This window comes from Scyliorhinus torazame, chromosome 2 (assembly GCF_047496885.1).
Source record: "Scyliorhinus torazame isolate Kashiwa2021f chromosome 2, sScyTor2.1, whole genome shotgun sequence".
Lineage (NCBI taxonomy): Eukaryota > Metazoa > Chordata > Chondrichthyes > Carcharhiniformes > Scyliorhinidae > Scyliorhinus > Scyliorhinus torazame.
Genome location: NC_092708.1, coordinates 303596807 through 303623284, shown reverse-complemented (window position 1 = coordinate 303623284; position 26478 = coordinate 303596807). Strand labels below are relative to the sequence as shown.

Genomic DNA, 26478 nt, shown 5'->3' with positions numbered 1-26478 from the left:
AGATTCATAGGTATTTTGTCATTGGGGACAAAGTATTGACCTAAAGATCAACAAAACAAAACCCTCATGACATTAATCACTACCCTCAGAAATAATTAAAACAATGTGATCACTTGCTATCTAATCGCAAGTTTTTACCTCAACTGCTAGATGCCATAAAAGCCAGTGGTACTGAGTAATAACAATTAACTAGTTCGATTGGGTTATGATGGGTCTTAGGAAAGCAAAAGGTAGACTGGACTATTGGAAGGCATGCTACTGAAGCTTTGATGAATTCATTGAACATCTGGCATCAGTAACATTTGAGCCTTTCAGCAAATACAAATTACTGGTGCCAGCTGCTGATGTATTTGTTTCATGGCTGCAAGAGAAGGATGCATATCAAAAGTAAAAGAGTGACACTTGGATGCTCTTCATATGTGTTGCATGGCGAGTATATACTGCCAATGTAGTAGCAGGTCTGTTGTGAAATGACCCTCATCCAGATTTGGCAATCGCAAGCCGCCGTGCTTATTCATCAGTGCAAGTGCAGACGCTTTCACATTCAATGTGTGGGTCTGGAACATTTGTTATGACAGATGCTAAGCGCGAGTACCGAAAGGAGCCAGGATAATGTGACTGTCAAAGGAAATAAAATAAAGCTGTGCATGCCAGAGTAAAAGGCAGCAATTTAAGCTGCAAAGTAGCTCCCAGTTTTTGGCAAAAGATTGCAAAACATGGAAATAAATTGTAATTTTGAGTACAAACCGGAGATGATAAATTGTTTCAGAAACTTGGTTTCACTACTCTCTTTCCTCAAGGGTGAGGGGGTTGGGTAGTTTTTACGGATTAAGGGAGGCAGGTTAGAGTATGTGTGGGGAAGTGTTGGGTCCGATTGGAATGCCAAGATCATCCATCCCACCCATTTCTGGGTTTCACCCAAGTGGGTTTGAAGACAGGAGGGCAGCTATTGTATGAGTAATTTAAATACTCTAATGGATCATTATAGTTTAACCAAGCATTCTGGCTTTAACAGCCAGTGCATCTAATTCCTGAGCTTTCAGCCGCACACCAGGGTCAACCAGATGAGTGTACAACAAGGAGTTCTTCTTCAGTGCAACTGACAGGCTGGGAGTTTTTTGATCATTGAAATGGGAAAGCTCCAGCCAAGGCCAGGTGAGAGTCTTTTCCAACACTCCTTTCTCGGAGCGTGCTTTCACTACTTAAAGGTGATTGCAAACTTCTTGGAAGTGAATTCACCTGTCTTGCATTTCATCCACTTTCAGTTGCACTTCCCTGTTATTAGCCTTTGCAGTGGTATGGCTCTCCCTTGCGCCTCTGATATAGAACAAGTTGTCTTCTCCTCAGCTACATAGTGCTTCACAGGGCAAAAGGGTTGGACACCGTTCCAAGGAGGCAAGTCACAAAACACAAGGAGCGGGATTCTCCGCCGGCGGGATGCTCCATTTTGCCTGCGCCGGGGGGTTTCCCGACGGCGCGGGGCTGCCCCACAATGGGAAACCCCATTGACCGGCCGGCGTAACGGAGAATCCCACCGGCGGGTCGAGGCAGAAATGTGGCGGGGCGGAGAATTCAGCCCAAGGTCTCCAGCAGAAAATTAATTCTCTCAACATGTGAGCATCAGGCGGCTTTCACAATATGTCGCCACTGACATCCACAGCCTCCTAAAACAAGATCTCATTCTCAATGAAGCAAGTGGGTACATATTTCTAGTGCCCATCAAGGTGGCTGTCACTGGTGGACCATCGCCCCACCTTCATCACCACAGAGTCTGCTTGCCGCTGATGTGTGCTGTCTTATGGAAAGAGAGAAGGCAGAGTTGTGTTAGAAATGGCTAGGGGGTGAACATTTGGAGGGTGAATGTGAGGCATGGGTGCGACCGGCAAATGGGATCAGGGTACTGGCTGTTACCAAGGGTGTGCGGTATGTAGAGAAAGGGAAATGAGTGGAGCTGCAAGATGTGTTGAGCAGAGAAGCAGCTGAATGTTGGAAAGTCAAGTGTAACACCATTCAGATATTCGAGTGACCTGGAACGTCTTAGTGCACTGTCTCTTGGTTGGAGGGACCACCCTTCTGATGCTGACTTCTTCGGTCTCTGCCATGCACTGTTGCTTAGCTGGAGAAACTGTCTGCTACCTCCCATCCTTGGGAACGCTCACCTCGCTGCAGTCTCTCAGATCTCACAGCAGAAACTCCCAAGTAGAAGTCTTGCCAAGTTTCCTCTCCATTCCTGTGTTGCAGCAGCTTCAAAAATCCATATGCACTAAGGCCATTCTGAATATGTCAGTGTACCATTTGAGTAGAAATTCTTCCTTTAGACAGATTCAGCTCATCAGCCCACCTGTCATTTGATTAGCATCTCCCCTCTGGGTTTCTTGGCTAATGTCAAGGCTCCGTTAACAAGCCACAGTGTAGCCTATTGCATATCACATTGGATTCCTGACCCTTTACAGGTCCCATTCTTTTGGCAGGAACCATCGTTTGTAAATTCTGGACCTTGTGCAGATCTTCATCAGTTCTTCTGCTGGGATCTGTGAAATCTTATTTCTGGTGTTTAGCAGTTGTGTAAGAATGTAACTGGCATTTGTATCTCTGCTTTTAGCTTTGGACGCACAAATGCTTTTGGAATTTTCCATTAGTATCATTTAGATTTCTCCTTTCTTTTGAGAATTAGTCCAAAATCAAATGAATGCAATGAGTTGCTATAAATATTTGGTCTATTTTGCAGGTGGGATTTCCTCCTTTGTTGAGCATTGTCAGCAGAATGAGTCAGGTACGTGCAGATTTAATTTTTCTTTGCTTTTGAGCAGTAAGCGAATGTTGATTTTATAAGAACTTTAGACATAAAGACACAAGTTCTGACCTAATGTCTCAAGATCACACAATTTTAAAATGTTAGTGTCTCTGAGCTGCAAAATGTTCGTGTCTCTGAGCTGCAAGTACAATCAAATCTCAGATGTTTCTAAACCAAAGTATACATAAACTCTGATCTTTGAACTTATGTGTGCTTAAAATGATTGAACCCTGTGGCCTTGAAGAAATCCTGTTGCAGCTGAGCAAAATATTGCATTCTTCTTTGGGATGAAACCTCATTCTTTCTAAAACAGTACATCGTGTGAGCAATACCATAGGAGATAGACTAGTAATATGTTTTAAAAGGTACATTAGAGCACACTGGTTGTACAATGGATGCCCTATTTTTTTTTTAACAAACAATTTTATTGAGGTATTTTAAGCAAATAGAAAAAATGACATTGTACAGTACAAACAAAAAAAGAAGTCAAGACACAAATTACACATGAAACATAGTGCAAACTACGGCTCTGTTCACGTACGGACCTGCCTCAATATCTCCCTACTCTACTCTACCCCAGCGCCTCCCCCCCTCCCTCCCTGCTGATGCTTACTCCTCTGCGAAGAAGTCAATAAATGGCTGCCACCTTCAGGTGAACCCTAGTAGCGAACCTCTCAAGGCGAACTTGACTTTCTCTAGGCCAAGAAAGCTCGTCATGTCCGATAGCCATACCTCAGTCCTCGGAGGTTTTGAGTCCCTCCATGCTAACAGTATTCGTCGCCAAGCTACCAGGGAAGCAAAGGCCAGAACATCGACCTCCCTTTCTTCCTGGACTCCCGGGTCCTCCAAAACCCCTGGGCTCATTACCACCCCAGTTTTCAACACCCGGGACATGACATCTGCGAATCCCTGCCAATACCCCCCGAGTTTAGGGCACGACCAGAACATGTGTACATGGTTAGCCGGCCCTCCAGCGCATCTAGCACACTTGGCCTCCAGCCCGAAGAATCTGCTCATCCGGGCCACCGTCATGTGGGCCCAGTGCACGACCTTAAACTGGATCAGACTGAGCCTGGCGCATGTTGCAGTCGCGTTTACACTGCCTCGGGGCTTCTGCCCAAATACCGTCCTCCAGCTCTCTCTCTTTCCCCCCCCCCCCCCGAGCTCCTCTTCCCACTTAAGCTTCAGGTCCTCGATCTGCGTATCCTCAGCTCTCATTAGCTCCTTGTAGACGTCTGAAACTCTACCCTCTCCCCTAGAAATTACCCTGTCCTGCCTCGCCTTCGGTGGGAGACATGGGAAGGACGGCAACAGTCTGCGTACAAAATCCCTCACCTGCAAGTATCTAAAGTCGTTCCCTCTCCTCAGCCCAAACTTCTCCTCCAGCGCCCTCATGCTCGGAAAGCTCCCTTCAAGGAATAGATCCCCCATCCTCACAATCCCCGCCCACCTCCACAGTCGATACACCCCGTCCATGTTCTCCGGGGCAAATCGGTGGTTGCCGCATATTGGGGTCCACACCGATGCTCTTACCTCCCCTACATGCCTCCTCCACTGGCCCCAGATCCGAAGAGCCGCCACCACTATCGGGCTGGTGGTGCACCATGCCGGCGAAAGCGGCAGAGGCGCCGTGACCAGGGCTGCTAAGTTGGTGCCGCTGCATGAAGCAGCCTCCATCCACTTCCAAACTGACCCCGCACCCACCATCCATTTCCTTATCATCACTATGTTGGCCGCCCAGTAATAGTTGCTGAAGTTCGGCAACGCCAGCCCCCCTTCTCCTCTGTTCCTTTCAAGCATCACCCTCTTCACCCGCGGGGACTTCCCTGCCCATACAAATCCCAGAATAATTTTATTCAGCCTCTTAAAGAAGGACCGCGGGATAAAGATGGGGAGACACTGAAAAACAAACCAGAACCACGGGAGAATAGTCATCTTAACAGTCTGCACCCTCCCCGCCAATGACTGCGGGAGCGCATCCCACCTCCGGACCTCCTCCCTCACTTTTTCCACCAGTCGGGACAGGTTGAGCTGATGCAACCTGCCCCAGTCCCATGCCACCTGAATCCCCAAATATCAGAAACTCTCCCCCACTAGCCTGAGCGGCAACCCCTTCAGCCTACTCTCCTGCCCCCTCGCCTGAATTACAAACAACTCGCTCTTCGCCATGTTCAGTTTGTATCCGGAGAACCGGCCAAATTCCCTCAGGGTTGCCATAATACCGTCCATCCCCACCATTGGGTCCGATACATATAACAGCAGATCATCCGCGTATAACGAGACTCTTATGTTCCACTCCCCCCCCCCCCCCCCCCACCCACCCCGGACCAGCCCTTTCCAGCCCCTAGAAGCTCTCAGTGCAATTGCCAGAGGCTCTATGGCCAGCGCAAACAGCAGTGGGGAGAGAGGGCAGCCCTGTCTCGTCCCACGGTGCAGTCTAAAGTAGTCCAATATCGTCCTGTTCGTCCTTGCACTCGCCTCCGGGGCCTGATTCAATAGCCTAACCCAGTCGATAAACCCCCCCCCCCCCCGAACCTGAACCGTCCTAGTACCTCCCTCAGATGATCCCACTCGACCCTGTCAAAAGCCTTTTCAGCATCCATGGCTACGACTATCTCTACCTCCCTACTCTCCGGGGACATCATAATCACGTTGAGCAGCCTTCTTATGTTGGCCACCAGCTGCCTCCCCTTTACAAACCCAGTTTGGTCCTCCACAATTACAGGCCTCCGGGTCCTTATCCCGTTTCAGAATGAGCGGCGTGGTTGCCTGTGACATCGTCGGGGGTAAACTCCCTCTGTCTCTTGCCTCGTTAAAAACTCTGACCAGCACCAGCCCCACAATCCCGGCAAATGTTTTGTAAAACTCCACCGGATACCCGTCCGGCCCCGGGGCTTTACCCAACTGCATGACCTTCAGGCCCCCCAACACCTCTTCGATCCTGACCAGGGCCCCCAGTCTGTCCACCAACCCCCTCCCTACTCTTGGGAAGGTCAGTCCGTCCAAGAATCGGCTCATGTCCCCCGGGTGCTTCCGAAGTGTACAGCTTCCTATAAAAGTCCCTAAAGACCTTGTTCAGCCCTGCTGGATCACCCACTAGATTACCTTCCCCATCCACTACCCTCCCTATTTCCCGAGCCGCTTCCCTCTTCCTCAGTTGCTGCGCAAGCATTCTACTGGCCTTCTCCCCATGCTCATAAATCGCGCCTTTTACCTTTCTCAGCTGCTCTACAGCCTTGCCTGTAGTCAGCACCCCAAATTCGGCCTGCAGCCTCTGTCGTTTCCTGAGTAACTCTGGCCTCGGGGATTCCGCGTAACTCCTGTCCATCCGTAGAATTTCCTTAATCAGTCGGTCCATCTCTGCCCCATCTGTCCTGTCCCTGTATGCCCGGATTGAAATCAACTCCCCTCTCACCACTGCCTTCAGTGTCTCCCAGAGCACCGCTGCCGAGACTTCTCCAGTATCATTCACCTGCAGGTAATTCTGCATGCATTTCCTCAGCCTCTCGCACACCGCCTCGTCCGCAAGTAGTCCAACGTCCAGCTGAAAGCTGTCCTTACAAAACTGCAGGTCTACCCAGTGCGGAGCATGGTCCGATATGGCAATTGCCGAGTATTCTGCCCCCACCATTCCGGCCAGCAGGTCCCTACTCACAACAAAGTAGTCAATTCGGGAATACACCTTGTGGACGTGGGAGTAGTACGAGAACTCCCTCGCCGTCGGCCGACTAAATCTCCACGGATCTGCTCCCCCCATTTGCTCCATGAACCCTCTCAGTTCCTTTGCCATTGCTGGCAACCTGACCGTTCTTGAGCATGACCGGTCCAGGCTTGGGTCCAGGACCGTATTAAAGTCCCCGCCCATGATCAACTTACACGAATCCAAGTCGAGGATCTTCCCTAGCATCCTCCTTCTAAAATCCATATCGTCCCAATTAGGGGCATACACACTGACCAGGACTACTCTCACCCCTTCGAGCTTACCCCTCACCATAACGAACCTGCCACCCCCATCCACGACTGTGCCCTCCTCCTCAAATTGTACCCTTTTATTAATCAGGATCGCAACCCCCCTCGTCTTAGAATCAAGCCCCGAATGAAAGACCTGACTGACCCAGCCCTTCCTTAACCTAACCTGGTCTGCCACTTTCAGGTGCGTCTCCTGCAACAAGACTATGTCCGCCTTCAGAACCCGCAGATGTGCAAACACACGCGCCCTCTTCACTGGCCAGTTTAACCCTCTAACGTTCCAGGTGATCAGCCTGGCTGGGGGGCACTTCGCCCCCCCCTTTGTCGATCAGCCATCCCCTTTCCTTGGCCAGCCCCCCAGCCATGTGTCGCGCTTCCTCTGGCCCGACCCCTGACCGGCTCCACCCATGACCTCCTCACTGTTACCATGCCCAATTTCCATCCCCGTCAGCAGAACAACTCCCCCTCCTCCTCCTCCCCCCCCCCCCCCCCCCCCCCCCAGCACCACCCTCCTATCACCTAACCCTTGTCCTAATCTAACTATATGGACCCCCCCACCTCGGCTCCCATTGACTAGCTGCACTCAGCCCGTCTCCCACCGATTGTTCCCAGTCACCCCACCCCCGACCCCTCCACACCACTTCCCCAGATCAGCCCTACTTAAGCAAACACTCTATACAAGTCATACACAACCCCCACAATAGCACAATTCAAGTTAAACAAGAAAAAAAGAGGTACGAAATAACAGGCACTCTTCAGTCCTTCCCATACAGACACAGAAAAAAATTGTTCCCCTGAAGCATCCATTTTAACCCAACCCTTGGGTCCATCGCCTCTTCGGGTTCCTCGAAAAACTGCTGACCCTTGTACATAACCCACAGTCGGCAGAAAAAAGCAGCCCAAATTTCACCTTGTTTTTGTACAGTATCTACTTCACCTGCCTGTAGCCTCCCCTCCTCCTGGCCACCTCCGCGCTCAAATCTTGGTACACACGCAGGGTGGTATTGTCCCAAATATAGCTTTGTGTGCTCTTTGCCCATTGCAGCACCCGTTCCTTGTCCAGATACCTGCGAAAGCCTACCACCATCGCTCGTGGGGGACCCCCTTGTCGCTACTGCCTCACTTGCACTCTGTGTGCTCCGTCCACCACCGGCGGGCGCGGGCGCACCTCGTTCCCCAGCAATTTCTGAAACATACCCTCTACATATGCGGCAGCGTCTAGCCCCTCTGCCCCCTCCAGGAGGCCCACGATTCTTACATTCTGCCGGCGAGATTTGTTGTCCTGGTCCTCCAGCCTTTCCAGAAGCACTTTTTGCTGGTCCCTCAGCCTCCGAATTTCCACATCCGCCCCCGTTTGAAAGTCAGCCTGCTCCTCCACTGACTTCTCCAACTGCTGGAGCTTCTCAGCCTGATCATCCAGCCTTTTTCCCATCCAATCAGTCGACTTCTGAAGCGGCTCCAAGTTGTCACGCTTCAAAGCCAAAAAGCCCTCCTGCATAGTCTGCAGGAGCTGCTCCATTGTGGGCTGGGCTGTCGGCTCCTTGCTCTGAACACCAGCCATGCTGGTCTCTCTCACAGCCTCCACTGTGCCCTTACACGACCACTTCGTCTGCTGTTTATGGTCCCTCCGGCTTCTTAGGTCCATACAATTCTGTATGGGTCCAGTGCCTGAGTACTAATTCTTTCCAGTTCCACGCTCAAAAGCGCAAAAAAGTCAGGGGAAAAGGTCCAAAAGTCCGACCGAAACGGGAGCCACCAAATGTGCGACCTACTCCCTCATAGCCGCCACCGGAAGTCCGGATGCCCAATTTTATAGGTGCAAAATAATGTGGCTGGCGCAGTGGTTAGCACTGCTGCCTCACGGTGCCAAGGTCCACGTTCGATCCCGGCCCTGGGTCACTGTCCGTGTGGAGTAGACACATTCTCCCCATGTATGCGTGGGTCTCACCCCCACAAAGCAAAAGATGTGCAGGATAGGTGGATTGGCCATGCTAAATTGCCCCTTAATTGAAAAAAAATAATTGGATACTCTAAATTTATAAAGAAAAAATAAAATAGGTGCAAAATAATTTTAAAATACCGAATGCTTCCAAGCTGCAATCACGCCTCACTTTCTAATCGGCTAAACAACAATTAAATTCAAATATGCCCTGAGCTTTGCTGACCAAAATACTGACCTAAAGAACACAATTGCACCTTATCAAATAAATATTTTCTGCATTACATCATTGAATTGTACTATAAATCACCCAGCAGCAGGCCTGCTGTGTTTAGGACAGCAAATGACCATGCAATCACAGCTGGGTATGGTGAGGGAGTGGGGAAGAGATGGAGATTACAGATATATAGGAGAAATGGAGAATAGGGGCGGGGTTGTCTGGTTGTTGCAGATTTACTTGCCGCACAGTGGGGAAACACTTTCTCTTGGCTCACAAGCAGAAAAAGTAAAACACTTAACCTTTTGGATCTAGCAGCATCCTGGAAAACCCTTTCTGGAGGTGTTGCATCCAAAGTGCTGAAAAAAGAATAAGCATGATGTCACATTTAGTTACTATAATTCCTAACCCTAAACCTGCCCTGGTTTAGCCAGATATAGGTGCATTTGCAGCTGGACCACTTTGAATAAATACTCTCCTGCCTGTCCTGAGGCATAGTTAAAACTCTTCCTTGGGCAGCAATGGGGGGGAGGGGGGGTGGAGGGGTGGAGAGAGGAGTAGATGTGTACCCTCAATGGACCCCTAGGGTGAGGTTAAATAGACACGGTAGCACTATGGTTAGCACTGTTACTTCACAGCACCAGGGATCCTGTTTTGATTCCCGGCTTGGTCACTGTCTGTGCAGAGTCTGCACGTTCTCCCCGTGTCTGTGTGGGTTTACTCAGGGTGCTCCAGTTTTCTCCCACAAGTCCAGAAAGACGTGCTTGTTAGGTGAATTGTACATTCTGAATTCTCCCTCAGTGTACCTGAACAGGCATCGTTGTGTTGGGACTAGGCGATTTTCATACTAACTTCATTGCAGTGATAATGAAGCCTATTTGCGACACTAATAATTATTATTAGTTCAACATTACATAAATCTCGAAAAATACAAATGTAGGCAGAGAGTGCGTTTTGGGTTTTTTGAATATGTGCAAGAAGTACAAAAGTGAAGAAGCGTGATGTATGCCGGAATTTCATATATATTGTATTCTATGCAGTAGTGGTTAAAAGCCTGGGTTAGTGTGTGTATGGGACTGCTGGAGTAATTTTCTTTTAAATCCTGGTTTAAGAGAAGGGATAATTAAAGTCAAAGTAAGATCATGATTCATTCCAACCATATATATTGTTTACCTGAATAGAGCTAATTGATAGTTGTTTATAGAAAGAGGTTTCCCTGGGGAGTAGATAATTAGAGACTTTGGGTGCAATCTACCAGCCACGATGCGCCCAAAAGGCAGCAAGGCCAGTAGATGCCAGTAGATCCCTCTTCCAGGATCTGCCTGGCTCACCACGACCCGCAAAATCTAATGCAATTCTTACTGAATCCCACCCATTATAGGTGGGATCACAAAGTTGCATACCTGAACATTAGAGTGAGACAGCTAGTGTCACTCAAATATGCTCTCCCCTGAACTACCTAAAGCTTTGGGATCTTATCTTTTCACCTTGGAGATGTCAGGCAAGCGCTGTTCAGTGCTCATCCCCAACAATCTGAGACCAGACTGAATAGCATTTGTGGGAGTCTTTCAGGGGCTCAGCGGCCCCCAGGTGCTTGCCCTCTGACCCTGCTGGTGCCACCAGGGCACCCTGGCACTGGCACCTGCCAAGGTGCCTGGGTGGCACTGCCAGCTGGCAGAAGCACTGCCAGTGTGCCAGGCCAGCAGTGCCAAGGTACCAGGTTGGCATTTTCCCTCCGGCCGAGATCGGGCCCGGGGGTGCCTTGTGCGTGTGAGGTGGGGAGCCTAAGGACCCTCTTATAGCTGAGTTTTGGAGGGTTTCGGGGGTCGCGACATGGGGTGGAGAGATCGGGACGCCATTCATCTCTTCCTGCACTGAGAGGTTCAGCAAGCGGAGCTCTTCAGTGCAGGAAGCGAGTGCGATTTTTAATGGGGCATTCCCCGCTAAGGCGCCTGAGTCCCCATAGGTAGCGCGGTGTTTCTCGGCACTGCTGGCTTTGCTTTGCATCACAAACCAGTTGTCCAGTCAACAGCTAAACCAGCTCCTGTTTGCTTAACTGTATTTAAGTGTCTTTTGACCTGAGATGGGTTTGGTTGGTTGGAGATAAAAAGATGGCAGGTAGGAGTTAGTGTTTCGTTTTATTGTTAAGCATAGTTTAACTAGTAATTGAAAGCTATTTTTTGTAGAATGTTAAAGTTAGTTTAATCCTATGTTAGTAATAAAGATTGTTTTAATATACCATATCTCTATTTGTGCGTGAAATCACTCTGCAGAGAAGTATCCTTTCCTCACAGTCTTACAAATTAAGTAAAATACTGGAGTTTCTGACTGGTATCCTAGCAACTGTTGGGTTTTGGTCCGGGATTGTAATAAGAAGTAATACAAAATTGGTATGAGACAGTTATTAAATCACAATTTCTGCAATTCTGCACATGCTGTAGTCCAAAGATGTGGAGATTGGGTTAAGGGGTTACAGGGAACTTCCAGTTGCGGCTATGCCTGGGTAGGTCGCACGTTCGGCAGCTCCCGCCGTGAACGGGACTTTTGGGCCCTCTTGAGGAGCCCCAGTGGCACTTGGACGACGATTCCCGGTGTGGGAAGGCAGCAGTAAGGTTCCACCAGCATTGCATGGAGTGGACCAGGAGTGGAGCGGTCAAAAAAGTGATCTTGGAGAAGAGAGGTGAACGGGCGCGAAAAAGTAAGATGGCGGCGGGTGGAGACCAGGCAGCATGGTCGCGGGAGCAGCAGGAGTTCCTGTAAGCTACTTTGCAGAGCTGAAAGCAGAGATGCTGGCCCCAATGAAATCGTCGATTGAGAGGCTGGTGGAGATCCAGAAGGCTCAAGGGACAGCGATTAGAGAGGTGCAGCAGAAAGCCTCTGAGGACAAGATCCTGGGCCTGGCAAGCGAAAGTGGAGGCACAAGGCGCTGCATAAAAAGTGGCAGGAAAAGTTTGAGGACCTGGAGAACAGGTCGAGGAGGAAGAATCTCCGGATTCTGGGTCTCCCTGTGTGGAGGGGTCCGACATCGGGGCATATGTTGCCACGATGCTGGATACGCTAATCGGCGCGGGAACCTTCCCGAGGCCCCTGGAGCTGGATGGGGCTCACAGAGTCCTGGCAAGGAGGCCGAAGGCAAATGAGCCGCCAAGGGCCGTAGTGGTGAGACTTCACCGCTTCATGAACAGAGAGTGCGTCCTGAGACTGGAGTGCAGAGCTGGCCAAGAAGAGGGCAGGATTCAACCGGGCCAAGGCGGTTCTCCACCGAAAGGGGGTGAAGTTTGGGCTGTTGCAGCCAGCGCGATTGTGGGTCACTTTTCAGGACCGCCACCATTATTTCGATACGCCTGAGGAGGCGTGGACCTTTATTCAGAACAAAAAATTGGACTCGAACTAATGGTTTGCTGTGGGTTTTGGGAAAGCTGGGGAGTGGGAAGGGGTGATTGGATGTGATATGTGTGTTTTAATGGGCATGGGTATTGTTTTGGAGGGGACGCTCCTCGCGTTCGAAGGAGAGAGGGGGAGCAGGGGGCTCTGGGTTGTTGGGAATTGGGGAGAGGCTGCAGGAGAAAGGAGCTGCGCCACAGGGGGCGGGGCCGGCCCAGGTAGAAAATCGCGGGCTTTTTTCCCACGCTAAAGAAGGGTTGTGCGGCCCGACGGGAGGGGCGGTGACGGAGGAGTGTCCGTATCGACTTGAAGGGGGGGGGGGGGGGGGACTTTGATGGGAATCTAAATGGGGGATTGCTGGCAGAGACGGGAGCGGCTGGGGTCAGCAGGAGTCAGCTGACTTACGGGAGTGCAATGGGAGAAGCAAGGGGGCTAGACAGTTTTCTGGCCAGGAGGGGGGGACGACGGACTGGGTTGCTGCTGCATTGACCGAAGGGGGACTGGAGGTAAGAGGGAGAGTCGGGGGCGGGGGTCCTCTGCCTGGGGGACTGAGTGCGGGAGGCGTGGGCACATGCTGGCCTAAGAAAGGAGATGGCTAGTTGGCTGGGGGGCTGGGGGGGGGGGGGGGGGGGGGGGGGGGGCTGGGAGGCAGTCCCCCGATCCGGCTGATCACATGGAATGTGAGGGGCCTGAATGGGCCGGTCAAGAGGGCCCGGGTGTTCATGCACTTAAAGGGACTGAAGGCAGACATTGCTATGTAGCAGGAGACTCACTTGAAAGTGGTGGATCAGATCAGGCTGAGAAAAGGATGGGTGGGGCAGGTCTTTCATTCGGGGCTGGATGCGAAGAATAGAGGGGTTCCAATCCTGGTGATTAAGCGGGTGTCGTTCGAGGCACTGATATTGTGGCTGATAATGGGGGTCGATATGTGATGGTGAATGGTAGGCTGCAGGGGACCCGGGTTGTGCTGGTGAATGTGTATGCCCCAAATTGGGACGATGCAGGGTTCATGAAGCGCATGCTGAGTCGGATCCCGGATCTGGAAGCGGGGAGCCTGATAATGGAGGGCGACTTTAATACGGTATTGGACCCGGTGCTGGACCAATCCAGGTCGAGGTCGGGCAAGAGGCCAGCTGCGGCCAAGGTTCTCGGGGTTTATGGATCAGATAGGGAGAGTGGATCCGTGGAGGTTTGCTAGGTCGGCGGCCAGAGAGTTCTCTTTTTTTTCTCCCACGTGCATAAGGCCTATTCACGGATAGACTTCTTTGTGGTGAGCAGGGCACCAATTCCAAGAGTGGAGGGAACGGAATATTCGGCCATAGCGATTTCAGACCACGCCCTGCACTGGGTGGAGTTGGAGTTGGGGGAGGAAAGGGACCAGCGCCCGCTGTGGCACTTGGACGTGGGACTGTTGGTAGATGAGGTTTGTGGGCGGGTCCGGGGGTGCATTCAGAGATACATAGAGGCCAATGATAATGGGGAAGTACCGGTTGGTGTGGTTTGGGAGGCTCTGAAAGCGTTGGTTGGGGGAAGAGTTAATCTCAATTAGGGCTCACAGGGGAGAAGAGAGAGAGGACGGAGAGGGAGAGGTTGGTGGGGGAGATATTAAGGGTGGATAGGAGGTATGCGGATTCCCTGAAGAGGGGCTGCTGAAGGAGCGACGGAGCCTCCAAACGGAATTTGATTTGTTGACCACGGGGAAAGCTGAGACCCAGTGAAGGAAGGTGCAGGGGGCAGTATACGAATATGGAGAGAAGGCGAGCCGGATGCTGGCGCATCAGCTACGCAAGAGGGAGGCAGCAAGGGAAATTGGAGCAATCAGGGACAGAGAGGGGAACATGGTGCGGAGTTCTGCTAAAGTAAATGAGGTATTCAGGGATTTGTATGGGGACCTGTATAGTCAGAACCCCCGGAGGGACGGGGGGGGGGAAATGCGGTGGTTCCTGGACCAATTGAGGTTCCCAAGAGTGGAGGAGGGGCAAGTTGTAAGGCATGGGGGCCCCAATTGGGATAGAGGAGCTGGTTATGGGGCTGGGGAGCATGCAGGCGTGCAAGGCCCCGGGGCCTGGTGGGTTCCCGGTCGAATTGTACAGGAGGTTTGTGGATCTGCTGGGTCCGCTGCTGGTGAGAACCTTCAACGAGGCGAGGGAGGAAGGGGATTCTTCCCCCCGACAATGTCTCGGGCGCTGATCTCGCTGATCCTTAAGCAGGGCAAGGACCCGCCGCAGTGTGGCTCGTATAGGCCGATCTCGCTCGTTAATGTAGATGCCAAGTTGCTGGCAAAGGTCTAGCCACAAGGATTGAGGATTCTGTCCCGGAGTGATCCACGAGGACCGGACGGGGTTCGTGAAGGGCAGGCAGTTAAATGCAAATGTGCGGAGGCTTCTGAATGTAATTATGATGCCCTCGGAGGGTGGGGAGGCAGAAGTAGTGGCGGCAATGGACGCGGAGAAGGATCAGGTGGAGTGGGAGTACCTATGGGAAGTGCTTGGCAGGTTCGGGGAGGGGTTCATAGGGTGGGTCAAATTGTTTTTCTCAGGCCCCGGTGGCAAGCGTATCTATGAACCGACGGAGATCAGGATATTTTAGGTTGTACCGTGGGGACAAGACAGGGGTGCCCCCTGTCCCCTCTGTTGTTTACTTTGGCAACTGAGCCACTGCCCAATGGCGTTGAGGGAATCATAGAACTGGAGGAGGTTGGTCCGGGGAGGGAAGGAACATCGGGTCTCGTTGTATGCTGCTGACCTGCTCTTGTACATCGCAGATCCAGTGGAGGGGATGGTGGAGGTCATGCGGATCCTTCGGGAGTTTGGGGACTTCTCAGGCTACAAGCTTAACGTGGGGAAGAGTGAGCTCTTTGTGGTGCATGCGAGGGGCAGGAAAGGGGGCTGGAGGAGCTGCCGCTTAAGAGGCGGAGAGGAGTTTCCGATATTTGGGTATTCAGGTGGCCAGGAGTTGGGGGGGCCCTGCATAAGCTTAATTTGGCACGGTTGGTAGACCAGATGGAGGAAGACTTTAGGAGATGGGCCGTGTTGCCATTCTCCCTGGCGGGCAGGGTGCAGTCCGTTAAGATGACAGTCCTCCTTAGGTTCCTGTTTGGGTTCCAGTGCCTGCCCATCCTCATCCCCAGGGCCTTTTTTAAGCGAGTAAGCAGGAGTGGTTTGTATGGGCAAGTAAGACCCCGAGGGGTCAAACGGCTGTTTCTGGAGCGTAGTTGGGACAGCGATGGGCTGGTGCTACCGAACCGGTGTAGTTCTTACTGGGCAGCCAATGTGGCAATGATTCGGAAATGGGTAATGGAGAGAGAGGGGGTGGCATGGAAAAGATTAGAGGCGGCATCATGCGTGGGCACTAGCTTGGGAGCGCTGGGGACGACACCACGAGCCCTGGCGGCGACACTGAGGATCTGGGGGCAGTGGAGACGGCACGGGTGAGTTGGGGGCCTCAATTTGGTCCCCAATATGGAATAATCGTAGGTTTGCACCGGGCAGGATAGATGGCGGATTCCTAAACTGGCATCGGGCCGGGATTAAAAGGATGGGGGGACCAATTTATCGACGGGGCTTTTGCTAGCCTGGGGGCGGTGGAGGAGAAATTTGGGTTACCACCCCGGAAACGCTTTAAGGTACATGCAGGTGAGGGCGTTTGTGAGAAGGCAGGTACGGGAATTTCCGCTGCTTCCCGCGCGGAGGATTCAGGACAGGGTGACCTCGGGTGTATGGGTGAGAGAGGCAAGGTCTCGGCGATCTATTAGGAGTTGCAGGAGGCGGAGGAAAGCCTCGGTGGAGGAGCTGAAGGGCAGGTGGGAGGAGGAGCTGGGCAAAGGAACTGGATGAGGGCTTGTGGGCGGAGGCCCTGGGCAAGGTTAACTCCTCTTGCACCAGACTAGCCTGATCCAGTTCAAAGTGGTTCACAGGGCACATATGACAGGGGCGAGGATGTGCAAGTTTTTTGGGGTGGAGGACAGATGCGTGAGGTGCTCGGGGAGCCCAGCAAATCACGCCCATATGTTCTGGGCATGCCCTGCGCTGGAGGGGTTCTGGAGGGGCTTCGCAAAGGCTATGTCCAAAGTCTTGGACACCCGGGTAAAACCAAGCTGGGGGATAGCAATATTCGGGTATCAGATGAGCCGGGAGTACAGGAGCCGAAAGAGACCAAGTTCTGGCTTTTAAGTCCTTGGTAGCTCGGAGGAGGATCCTACTAATGTGGAGGGATGCGAAACCCCCAAGCGTGGAGGCTTGGATTAATGACATGGCAGGGTTCATCAAGGCAGCACGGTAGCATTGTGGATAGCACAATTGCTTCACAGCTCCACGGTCCCCAGGTTTGATTCCGGCTTGGGTCACTGTCTGTGCGGAGTCTGCACATCTTCCCCGTGTGTGCGTGGGTTTCCTCCGGGTGCTCCGTTTCCTCCCACAGTCCAAAGATGTGCAGGTTAGGTGGATTGGCCATTCTAAATTGCCCTTAGTGTTGGGTGGGTTACTGGGTTATGGGGATAGGGTGGAGGGTGTGGATCTTGGTAGGGTGCTCTTTCAAAGAGCCGGTGCAGACTCAGTGGGCTGAATGGCCTCCTCTGCACTGTAAAATTCTATGAAATCAAGTTGTAGAGGATAAAGTTTGCCTTGCGAGTGTCTGTGCAGGGTTCTCCAGGCGGTGGCAACCGGTCCTAGACTTTCTCAAGGAATGTTAGGTGGAGGTCAAGAGCAGCAGCAACCCAGGGGGGGAGAAGGGTGGGGGGGGGATCAGGGAGGGTTTTTTGGATTGTTTTTATGGGGCGTTTGCCCCCATTTTTGTTTTTCGCTTGTTAGATAGTTTAATGTTTAGTGGTTTAAGTTGTGGGAGGGGATGGCGTAAGGCCTCCCTTTTTATTTTTCTTATGTATATTTTCTTTACTTTTTGGAGTGTTTTGTAAAAATTTATTGAAAATCTTGAATAAACTTTTTTTTTTTAAAAGGGGTTACTGGAATTGGGTGGAGTGCTCTTTCAAAGGGTTGTGCAGACATGATGGGCTGAATGGCCTCCTTCAGCACTAGGGATTCTATGATTCTATTTAGAAAGGGCATTAAAGCCATAGAAATGCATCAGTATACCACAGAATGGAAACTATAATTGTTGCAAGGAGAGATTTAAGATTGTGGGTATACTTCAGCTGGAGCAGAGAAGTCTAAGGATATTTAACTGAGTTTTTAAAATTATCAATTTGATTGGGTGGTTAATGCAGAACTATTTTACCTAGTTAGGGAGAAGCTACCACCATTTAGCAACTTTATAAATTGAGTGACAGGTTAGGAGACTTTCTTTAGGCAGAGATTTTAGAATGTGCATTGTTTGCATTCATAAGAACTAGGAGCAGGAGTAGGCCATCTGGCCCCTCGAGTCTGCTCCACCATTCAATGAGATCATGGCTGATCTTTCGTGGACTCAGCTCCACTTTCCGGCCCGAACACCATAACCCTTAATCCCTTTATTCTTCAAAAAACTATCTATCTTAAAAACATTTAATAAAGGAGCCTCAACTGCTTCACTGGGCAAGGAATTCCATAGATTCACAACCTTTTTGGTGAAGAGGTTCCTCCTGAGCTCAGTCCTAAATCTACTTCTCCTTATTTTGAGGCTATGCCCTCTAGTTCTGCTTTCACCCGCCAGTGGAAACAACCTGCCCTCATCTATCCTATCTATTCCCTTCATAATTTTATATCCTTCTAAATTCCAACGAGTACAGTCTACTCAACCTCTCCAACCCTTTCATCTCTGGGATTAACCTAGTGAATCTCCTCTGCACACCCTCCAGCACCAGTACGTCCTTTCTCAGGTAAGGAGACCAAAACTGAATACAATACTCCAGGTGTGGCCTCACCAACACCTTATACAATTGCAGCATAACCTCCCTAGTCTGAAACTCCATCCCTCTAGCAATGAAGGACAAAACTCCATTTGCCTTCTTAATCACCTGTTGCACCTGTAAACCAACTTTTTGTGACTCATGCACTAGCACACCTAGGTTTCTCTGCACAGCAGCATGTTTTAATATTTTATCATTTAAATAATAATCCCTTTTGCTCTTATTCCTACCAAAATAGATAACCTCACATTTGTCAACATTGTATTCCATCTGCCAGACCCTAGCCCATTCACTTAGCCGACCCAAATCCCTGTATCCTCTGCACTTTTTGCTTTACCACTCATCTTAGTGTCGTCTGCAAACTTGGACACATTGCACTTGGTCCCCAACTCCAAATCATCTATATAAATTGTGAACAATTGTGGCCTCAACATTGATCCCTGAGGGACACCACTAGCTACTGATTGCCAACCAGAGAAACACCCATTAATCCCCACTCTTTCCTTTCTATTAATTAACCAATCCTCTTATCCATGCTACTACTTTACCCTTAATGCCATGCATCTTTATCTTATGCAGCAACCTTTTGTGTGGCACCTTGTCAAAAGCTTTCTGGAAATCCAGATATACCACACCAATTGGCTCCCCGTTATCTACTGCATTGGCAATGTCCTCAAAATATTCCACTAAATTAGTTAGGCAGGACCTGCCCTTTATGAACCCATGCTGCATCTGCCCAATGGGATAATCTCCATCCAGATGCCTCTCAGGACAGGTCGATAAGGTGGTTAAGAAGGCACATGGAATATGTCCCTTAATTAGCTGAGGTATAGAATGCAAGAGCAAGAGAATTTAAGAGCAGGGATGTTATGCTAGAGTTGTATAAAACGCTAGTTAGACCACAAATTGAGTACTGCTTGCAGTGCTGGTCAGCTCGTATAATTGCACTAGAGGGCTTAAAGAAGAGATTTGAGGATGTTGCTAGGATTGAACAATTCCAGCTATTAGGAAAGATTTGGTAGGCTGGGTTTTTGTTCCTTGGAACAGGACAAGGTTGAGGGGTCTGGCTAAGGTGGAGGGGAAGAACCTGGGCGGAATTCTCCGAAATGGAGGCAGAGTGTATGACGGCGCGAAACGGGCGCAGGCACTACCGATTCTGGCCCCCACAGGGGGCCAGCACGGTGCTGGAGCGGTTCACACCGCTCCAGCCTCCCTTCCTGGCGCCAACTGGGCGGCGCGCCAACCCGCGCATGCGTGGGGGGCTTCCTCAATGCGCCGGCCCCGACGCAACATGGCGCGGGGGTTCAGGGGCCGACCACATAATAAAATAGGGCCGGCCCACCGGTTGGTGGGCCCCGAACGTGGACCAGACCCCATCGGAGGCCCCCCTTGGTGAAGGAGCCCCCCCTCCCACCCACCCCTCCCCACAGGCCACACCCCGACCCTGCGGGCAGAGTTCCCACCGGCTGCGACCAGGTGTGGACGGCGCCGGCGGGACTCTGTCGTTTCCACACGGCTGCTCGTCCCATCAAGGCAGGAGAATCGGCAGCCCGCGACCGGCGCCGCGCCAAACGCGCTGACGCAAGTGGCACCGATTCTCCGCTTCTCGGAGAATCGCGTGCCGGCGTCGGGGCGGTGTGGCGTAGTTGCGGCGATTCTCCGGCCCGGTTGCGGCAATTCTCCGGCCCGGCGCGGGCCAGAATCGGTCGTGCCTGCGCCCGTTTCGCGCCGTCATATACTCTGCCTCCATTTCGGAGAATTCCGCCCAGGTTCTTCCCCTCCACCTTAGCCAGACCCCTCAACCTTGTCCTGTTCCAAAGAACACAAACCCAGCGGGGGAGAATCCCGCCCCCTATTTCTTTTAGCAGGTAGGTCAGTGACAAGGGGACATAGGTTTAAAGTGATTGATAGAAGGATTAAAGGACAAATGAGGAGTCAGGAGATCAATCATATGCTGCAGAATACTACCTCCGAACTGCTCTTATGGTCACAACATTTATATAGCAGACCTAATTACATTTCAGGTTAGTGGAGGTTAATAATGAGGGATTCAACAATTGTAATACCATTGAATGTCATGGGGATGTGGTTCAACATTCCTTCTTGGTCAATCATTATCTGGCCTTTATGTTTCATGAATGTTACTTGCCAATTAGCAGCTCAAACTTGAATGTTTCCAGGTCTTGCTTCATGTGGAAATGGACTGCTTCCTTAATTGAGTAATTGCAAAAGGAACCAAGCACATTTTAAATTTGTTCATGGGATGTTGGCATTCAATAATCTTGTCCTCATTTATTCTATTGTTCATCAATTTCTTTGTTCTTAACAAATATATATTATAATTACAACAATGAGTTATAAGTTGTGATGGGGACATAAGGAGGCTACATGGGTTAAGGGAGTGGGTAGAGATCTGACAAATGGAGGAAAATGTGAAATGGTCCATTTTGGCAGGGAGAATAAAAAAATAATCACATTATCTAAATGGTGAGAGGTGCAGAGTCCTGAGATTTAGGGGCATCTGGATGACCTAGTGCATGAATCGCAAGGCTAATATGCAGGCACAGCAAGTAATTAGGAAAGCTAATAGAATGTTGTTATTTATTGTAAGAGAAATTGAATAAAGAAGTTGTGGTTATGCTTCAGTTGGACAGGAAACTGGTGAGACCACATCTGGAGTACTGTGTACAGTATTGGTCTCCTTATTTCTTCTTTTTCGCCAACCACGCGCTAACGAGTATGATTGTCCGCCGAAGAAACTCCTTGTTACTGGTCATGGGTTCTGTGGGGTCTTGCATGGCTGATGAGGCCGGACCCAGAACCACATCTTCGACCGCACACTTGGCAGGTCTTTCCTGGAGGTGGGATCAGTCCTTGGATTCTAGATCGTTGTGTACCTTTCTCAGGCTCCTTTTCCAGGCCTCCTCTTGCCCTCCTCGAAGAAATGTGTTTCTTCATAGAATCCGTGCGTCCAGAAGAAAGTAATTTGGCCCATTGAGTCTATACCGATGCTCTGAATGAGCACCCCACCAAGGCCCATGTTATGGGGGAGGTGTTTTCAGAACCCCAAAATGTATCATGGAGTTCAACCAGCCTCTCCCTTTAATGAATTTGTTGCTTTTCCTAGCACGCGGCTCCCCCCTGGGTTGCTGCTGTTGTCTACTTCTCTTCCATTCCCTCTATCTTTCTGTGAGGTAATCGACGAACGCTTGCCACCGCCTGGTGAACCCCTGAGCCGAACCCCTTAACATGAACTTAATACGTTCTAACTTTATAAACCCTGCCATGTCGTTTATCCAGGTCTCCACACCCGGGGGTTTGGCTTCCTTCCACATTAACAATATCCTGCGCCGGGCTACTAGGGACGCAAAGGCCAAAACATCAGCCTCTCTCGCCTCCTGCACTCCCGGCTCTTCTGCAACCCCAAATATAGCCAACCCCCAGCTTGGTTCGACCCGGACCCCCACCACCTTCGAAAGCACCTTTGCCACCCCCACCCAGAACCCCTGTAGTGCCGGGCATGACCAGAACATGTGGGTGTGATTCGCTGGGCCCCTCGAGCATCTCGCACACCTATCCTCTACCCCAAAAAATTTACTAAGCCGTGCTCCAGTCATATGCGCCCTGTGTAGCACCTTAAATTGTATCAAGCTTAGCCTGGCACACGAGGACGATGAGTTTACCCTACGTAGGGCATCAGCCCACAGCCCCTCCTCAATCTCCTCCCCCAGTTCTTCCCATTTCCCTTTCAGCTCATCTACCATGATCTCCCCCTCGTCCCTCATCTCCATGTATATGTCCGCCACCTTACCGTCCCCCACCCATGTCTCTGAGATCACTCTATCCTGCACCTCCTGCGTCGGGAGCTGCGGGAATTCCCTCACCTGTTGCCTCGCAAAAGCCCTCAATTGCATGTACCGAAATGCATTCCCTTGGGGCAACCCATATTTTTCCGTCAGCGCTCCCAGACTCTCAAACGTCCCATCTACAAACAGATCTCTCAGTTGTACTACCCCAGCTCTTTGCCATGCTCCAAATCCCCCATCCATTCTCCCCGGAACGAACCTATGATTGTTTCTTATCGGGGACCGCACCGAAGCTCCCGTCCTTCCCCTATGCCGTATCCACTGCCCCCAAATTTTCAATGTAGCCACCACCACCGGGCTTGTGGTGTATTTCTTTGGTGAGAACGGCAATGGTGCCGTCACCGTTGCTTGTAGGCTAGTCCCCCTGCAGGACTCCCTCTCCAATCTCTTCCACGCCGCTCCCTCCCCTTCTCCCATCCACTTACACACCATTGAAACATTGGCGGCCCAGTAGTACTCACTTACGCTCGGTAGTGCCAGCCCCCCCCCCCTGTCCCTACTACGCTGCAAGAATCCCCTCCTCACTCTCGGGGTCTTCCCAGCCCACACAAAACTCATAATACTCTTCTCGATTCTTTTGAAAAAAGCCTTCGTGATCACCACCGGGAGGCACTGAAACACAAAAAGGAATATAGGGAGGACCACCATTTTAACCGCCTGCACCCTACCTGCCAATGACAGGGACACCATGTCCCATCTCTTAAAGTCCTCCTCCATCTGTTCCACCAACTGCGTTAAATTAAGCCTGTGTAATGTACCCCAATTCTTGGCTATCTGGATCCCCAAGTACCGGACGTCCCTTGTTACCTTCCTCAACGGTAAATCCTCTATCTCTCTGCTCTGCTCCCCTGGATGCACCGCAACTAACTCACTTTTCCCCATGTTCAGTTTATACCCTGAAAAATCCCCAAACTCCCCAAGTATCCGCATTATCTCTGGCATCCCCTCCGCCGGGTCCGCCACATATAGCAACAAATCATCCGCATACAGAGATACCCGGTGTTCTTCTCCCCCGCCCCCCCCCCCCCCCCTAAGTACTCCCCTCCACTTCCTGGAACCCCTCAGTGCTATGGCCAGGGGTTCAATCGCCAATGCAAACAATAACGGGGACAGAGGACATCCCTGCCTCGTCCCTCTATGGAGCCGAAAATAGTCAGACCCCCGTCCATTCGTGACCACGCTCGCCATCGGGCCCTATACAGCAACTGTACCCACCTGATATACCCATCCCCAAAAACAAATCTCAGCACCTCCCATAAATAATCCCACTCCACTCTATCAAATGCTTTCTCGGCATCCATCGCCACCACTATCTCCGCTTCCCCCTCTGGTGGGGGCATCATCATTACCCCTAGCAGCCTCCGTATATTTGTATTCAGCTGCCTCCCCTTCACAAACCCAGTTTGGTCCTCATGAACCACCCCCGGGACACAATCCTCTATCCTCATTGCCATTACTGTGGCCAGAATCTTAGCGTCCACATTCAGGAGGGAAATGGGCCTGTAGGACCCACATTGCAGCGGGTCTTTTTCCTTCTTTAGGAGGAGCGATATCGTTGCCTCTGACATAGTCGGGGGCAGCTGCCCCCTTTCCCTCGCCTCATTAAAGGTTCTCATCAGTAGCGGGGCCAGCAAGTCCATATATTCCCTATAGAATTCAACTGGGAATCCGTCTGGTCCCGGGGCCTTCCCCGCCTGCATGCTCCCAATCCCTTTCACCACTTCCTCTGTCTCAATCTGTGCTCCCAGTCCCACCCTCTCCTGCTCCTCCACCTTATGAAATTCCAGCTGATCCAGAAAGCACATCATTCTCTCCTTCCCATCCGGGGGCTGAGCTTCATATAATCTTTCGTAAAATGCCTTGAACACTCCATTCACTCTCTCCGCTCCCCGCTCCATCTCTCCCTCCTCATCTCTCACCCCCCCTATCTCCCTCGCTGCTCCCCTTTTCCTCAGTTGGTGGGCCAGCAACCTGCTCGCCTTCTCCCCGTATTCGTACTGTACACCCTGTGCCTTCCTCCATTGTGCCTCTGCAATACCCGTAGTCAACAAGTCAAATTCTACATGTAGCCTTTGCCTTTCCCTGTACAGTCCCTCCTCCGGTGCCTCCGCATATTGTCTGTCCACCCTTAGAAGTTCTTTCAACAACCGCTCCCTTTCCCTACCCTCCTGCTTTCCTTTATGTGCCCTAATAGATATCAGCTCCCCTCTAACCACTGCCTCAGTGCCTCCCAGACCACTCCCACCTGTACCTCCCCATTATCATTGAGTTCCAAGTACCTTTCAATACACCCCCTCACCCTTAAACACCCCCCTCATCTGCCAATAATCCCATGTCCATTCTCCAGGATGGACGCTGTTGTTTTTCTTCCCCTATCTCCAGGTCCACCCAATGTGGAGCATGATCCGAAATGGCTATAGCCGTGTACTCCGTCCCCGTCACCTTTGGGATCAGTGCCCTTCCCAGAACAAAAAAATCTATTCGTGAATAAACTTTGTGGACATAGGAGAAAAACGAAAACTCCTTACTCATAGGTCTACTAAATCTCCAGTGGTCTACTCCTCCCATCTGCTCCATAAAGTCCTTAAGCACCCTAGCTGCAGCCGGCCTCCTTCCGGTCCTGGACCTCTATCTGTCCAGCCCTGGGTCCAGCACCGTATTAAAATCTCCACCCATTACCAACTTCCCCACTTCTAGGTCCGGGATTCGTCCTAGCGTACGCCTCATAAAGTTGGCATCATCCCAGTTCGGGGCATACACGTTCACTAATACCACCGCCTCCCCTTGCAATTTGCCACTCACCATCACGTATCTGCCCCCACTATCCGCCACTATAGTCTTTGCCTCAAACATTACCCGCTTCCCCACTAGTATGGCCACCCCCCTGTTTTTTGCGTCTAGCCCCGAATGAAACACCTGCCCCACCCATCCTTTGCGTAGTCTGACCTGGTCTATCAGCTTCAGATGCGTCTCCTGAAGCATAACCACATCTGCCTTAAGTTTCTTTAGGTGTGCGAGTACCCGTGCCCTCTTAATCGGCCCGTTCAGTCCTCTCACATTCCACGTGATCAACCGGGTTGGGGGCTCTTTACCCCCCCCCCCTTGACGACTAGCCATCTCCTTTTTCAATCCAGCTCCTCACCCGGTTCCCACGTAGCCGTATCTCCCCCAAGCGGCGCCCCGCCCCGACCCCCCCCCCCCCCCCCCCCCCCCATACCAGCTCCCCCTTCTCCCCAGCAGCAGCAACCCAGTTAACGCCCCCCCCCCCCCCCCCCCCCCTCGGCTCACACTGTGCGAGGGCCCCTCCTTCCAGCTTCCCTGTTCCCACCGTGATTACCATAGCGCAGGAACAAAGCCCGCGCTTCCCTTTTGGCCCCGCCCCCAATGGCCGGCGCCCTCAGCTCCTCATCCTCCCTCCCCCCCCCCCACCCCCACGACATGGGGAAGAGAGAAAAGTTACAGGGTCGCAGGATTAACAACTTGGGAAGTCATCTCTTCCCTCTTTTTTCCCCCCCCTTCATCCCACATATTCACCCCCCCACTTTGTCCCAAATGTTCTTTTTATGGCCCGCTCACTCCAGTTTCTCCTCGACAATAAATGTCCACGCCTCATCTGCCGTTTTGAAGTAGTGGTGTTTCCCTTGATGTGTGACCCACAGTCTTGCCGGTTGCAGCATTCCAAATTTAATCTTCCGTTTGTGCAGCACCGCCTTGGCCCGATTAAAACTTGCCCTCCTTCTCGCCACCTCCGCACTCCAATCTTGATATACGCAGATCACCGCGTTCTCCCACCTACTGCTCCGAGTTTTCTTTGCCCACCTGAGGACCATCTCTCTGTCCTTATATCGGAGAAATCTCACCGCTATGGCTCGAGGAATTTCTCCAGCCCTCGGTCTTCGCGCCATAACTCGATATGCTCTCTCCACCTCCAGCGGACCCGTCGGGGCCGCCGATCCCATTAACGAGTGCAGCATCATGCTCACATATGCTCCGACGTCCGCCCTTCTACACCTTCGGGAAGACCAAGAATCCTTAAATTCTTCCTCCTCGCATTATTCTCCAGCACCTCCAGCCTTTCCACACACCTTTTGTGTTGTGCCTCGTGCATCTCCGTTTTCACCACCAGGCCTTGTATGTCGTCCTCATTCTCAGCAGCCTTTGCCTTCACGACCCGAAGCTCCTGTTCCTGGGTCTTTTGCTCCTCCTTTAGCCCCTCAATCGCTTGTAATATCGGGGCCAACAGCTCCTTCTTCATCTCCTTTTTTAGTTCTTCCACGCAACGCCGCAGGAACTCTTGTTGGTCAGGGCCCCATATTAAACTGCCTCCTGCCGACGCCATCTTGCTTTGTACCTGCCTTCCTGGCCGCTGCTCTAGAGGATCCACCGCAATCCGGCCACTTTCCTCTCTTTTTTTCCATCCGTGTCCGGGGGGATTCCCTTCTGGATTCCAGCACAGTGTTTTTTGCC

The 26478-nt window shown here is 51.4% G+C and overlaps 1 protein-coding gene and 1 long non-coding RNA gene across 6 annotated transcripts in view; one reads left to right on the top strand and one right to left on the bottom strand.

Moving 5' to 3' along the window:
• LOC140399555 (uncharacterized) overlaps nt 1-9384 on the bottom strand; it is a 97044-nt gene extending 87660 nt beyond the window's left edge. The window contains exon 1 of the long non-coding RNA XR_011937716.1: nt 9222-9384. This is a non-coding gene — a long non-coding RNA (uncharacterized lncRNA). The remainder of the gene's footprint in view (nt 1-9221) is intronic.
• Nucleotides 1-26478, top strand: part of gemin2 (gem (nuclear organelle) associated protein 2) — a 72428-nt gene that overhangs the window by 29859 nt on the left and 16091 nt on the right. For all 5 annotated transcript variants that reach the window (XM_072489092.1, XM_072489070.1, XM_072489079.1 and 2 more), the window contains one exon: nt 2729-2773. In XM_072489092.1, the coding sequence (XP_072345193.1) occupies nt 2729-2773 (45 nt within the window). The remainder of the gene's footprint in view (nt 1-2728; nt 2774-26478) is intronic.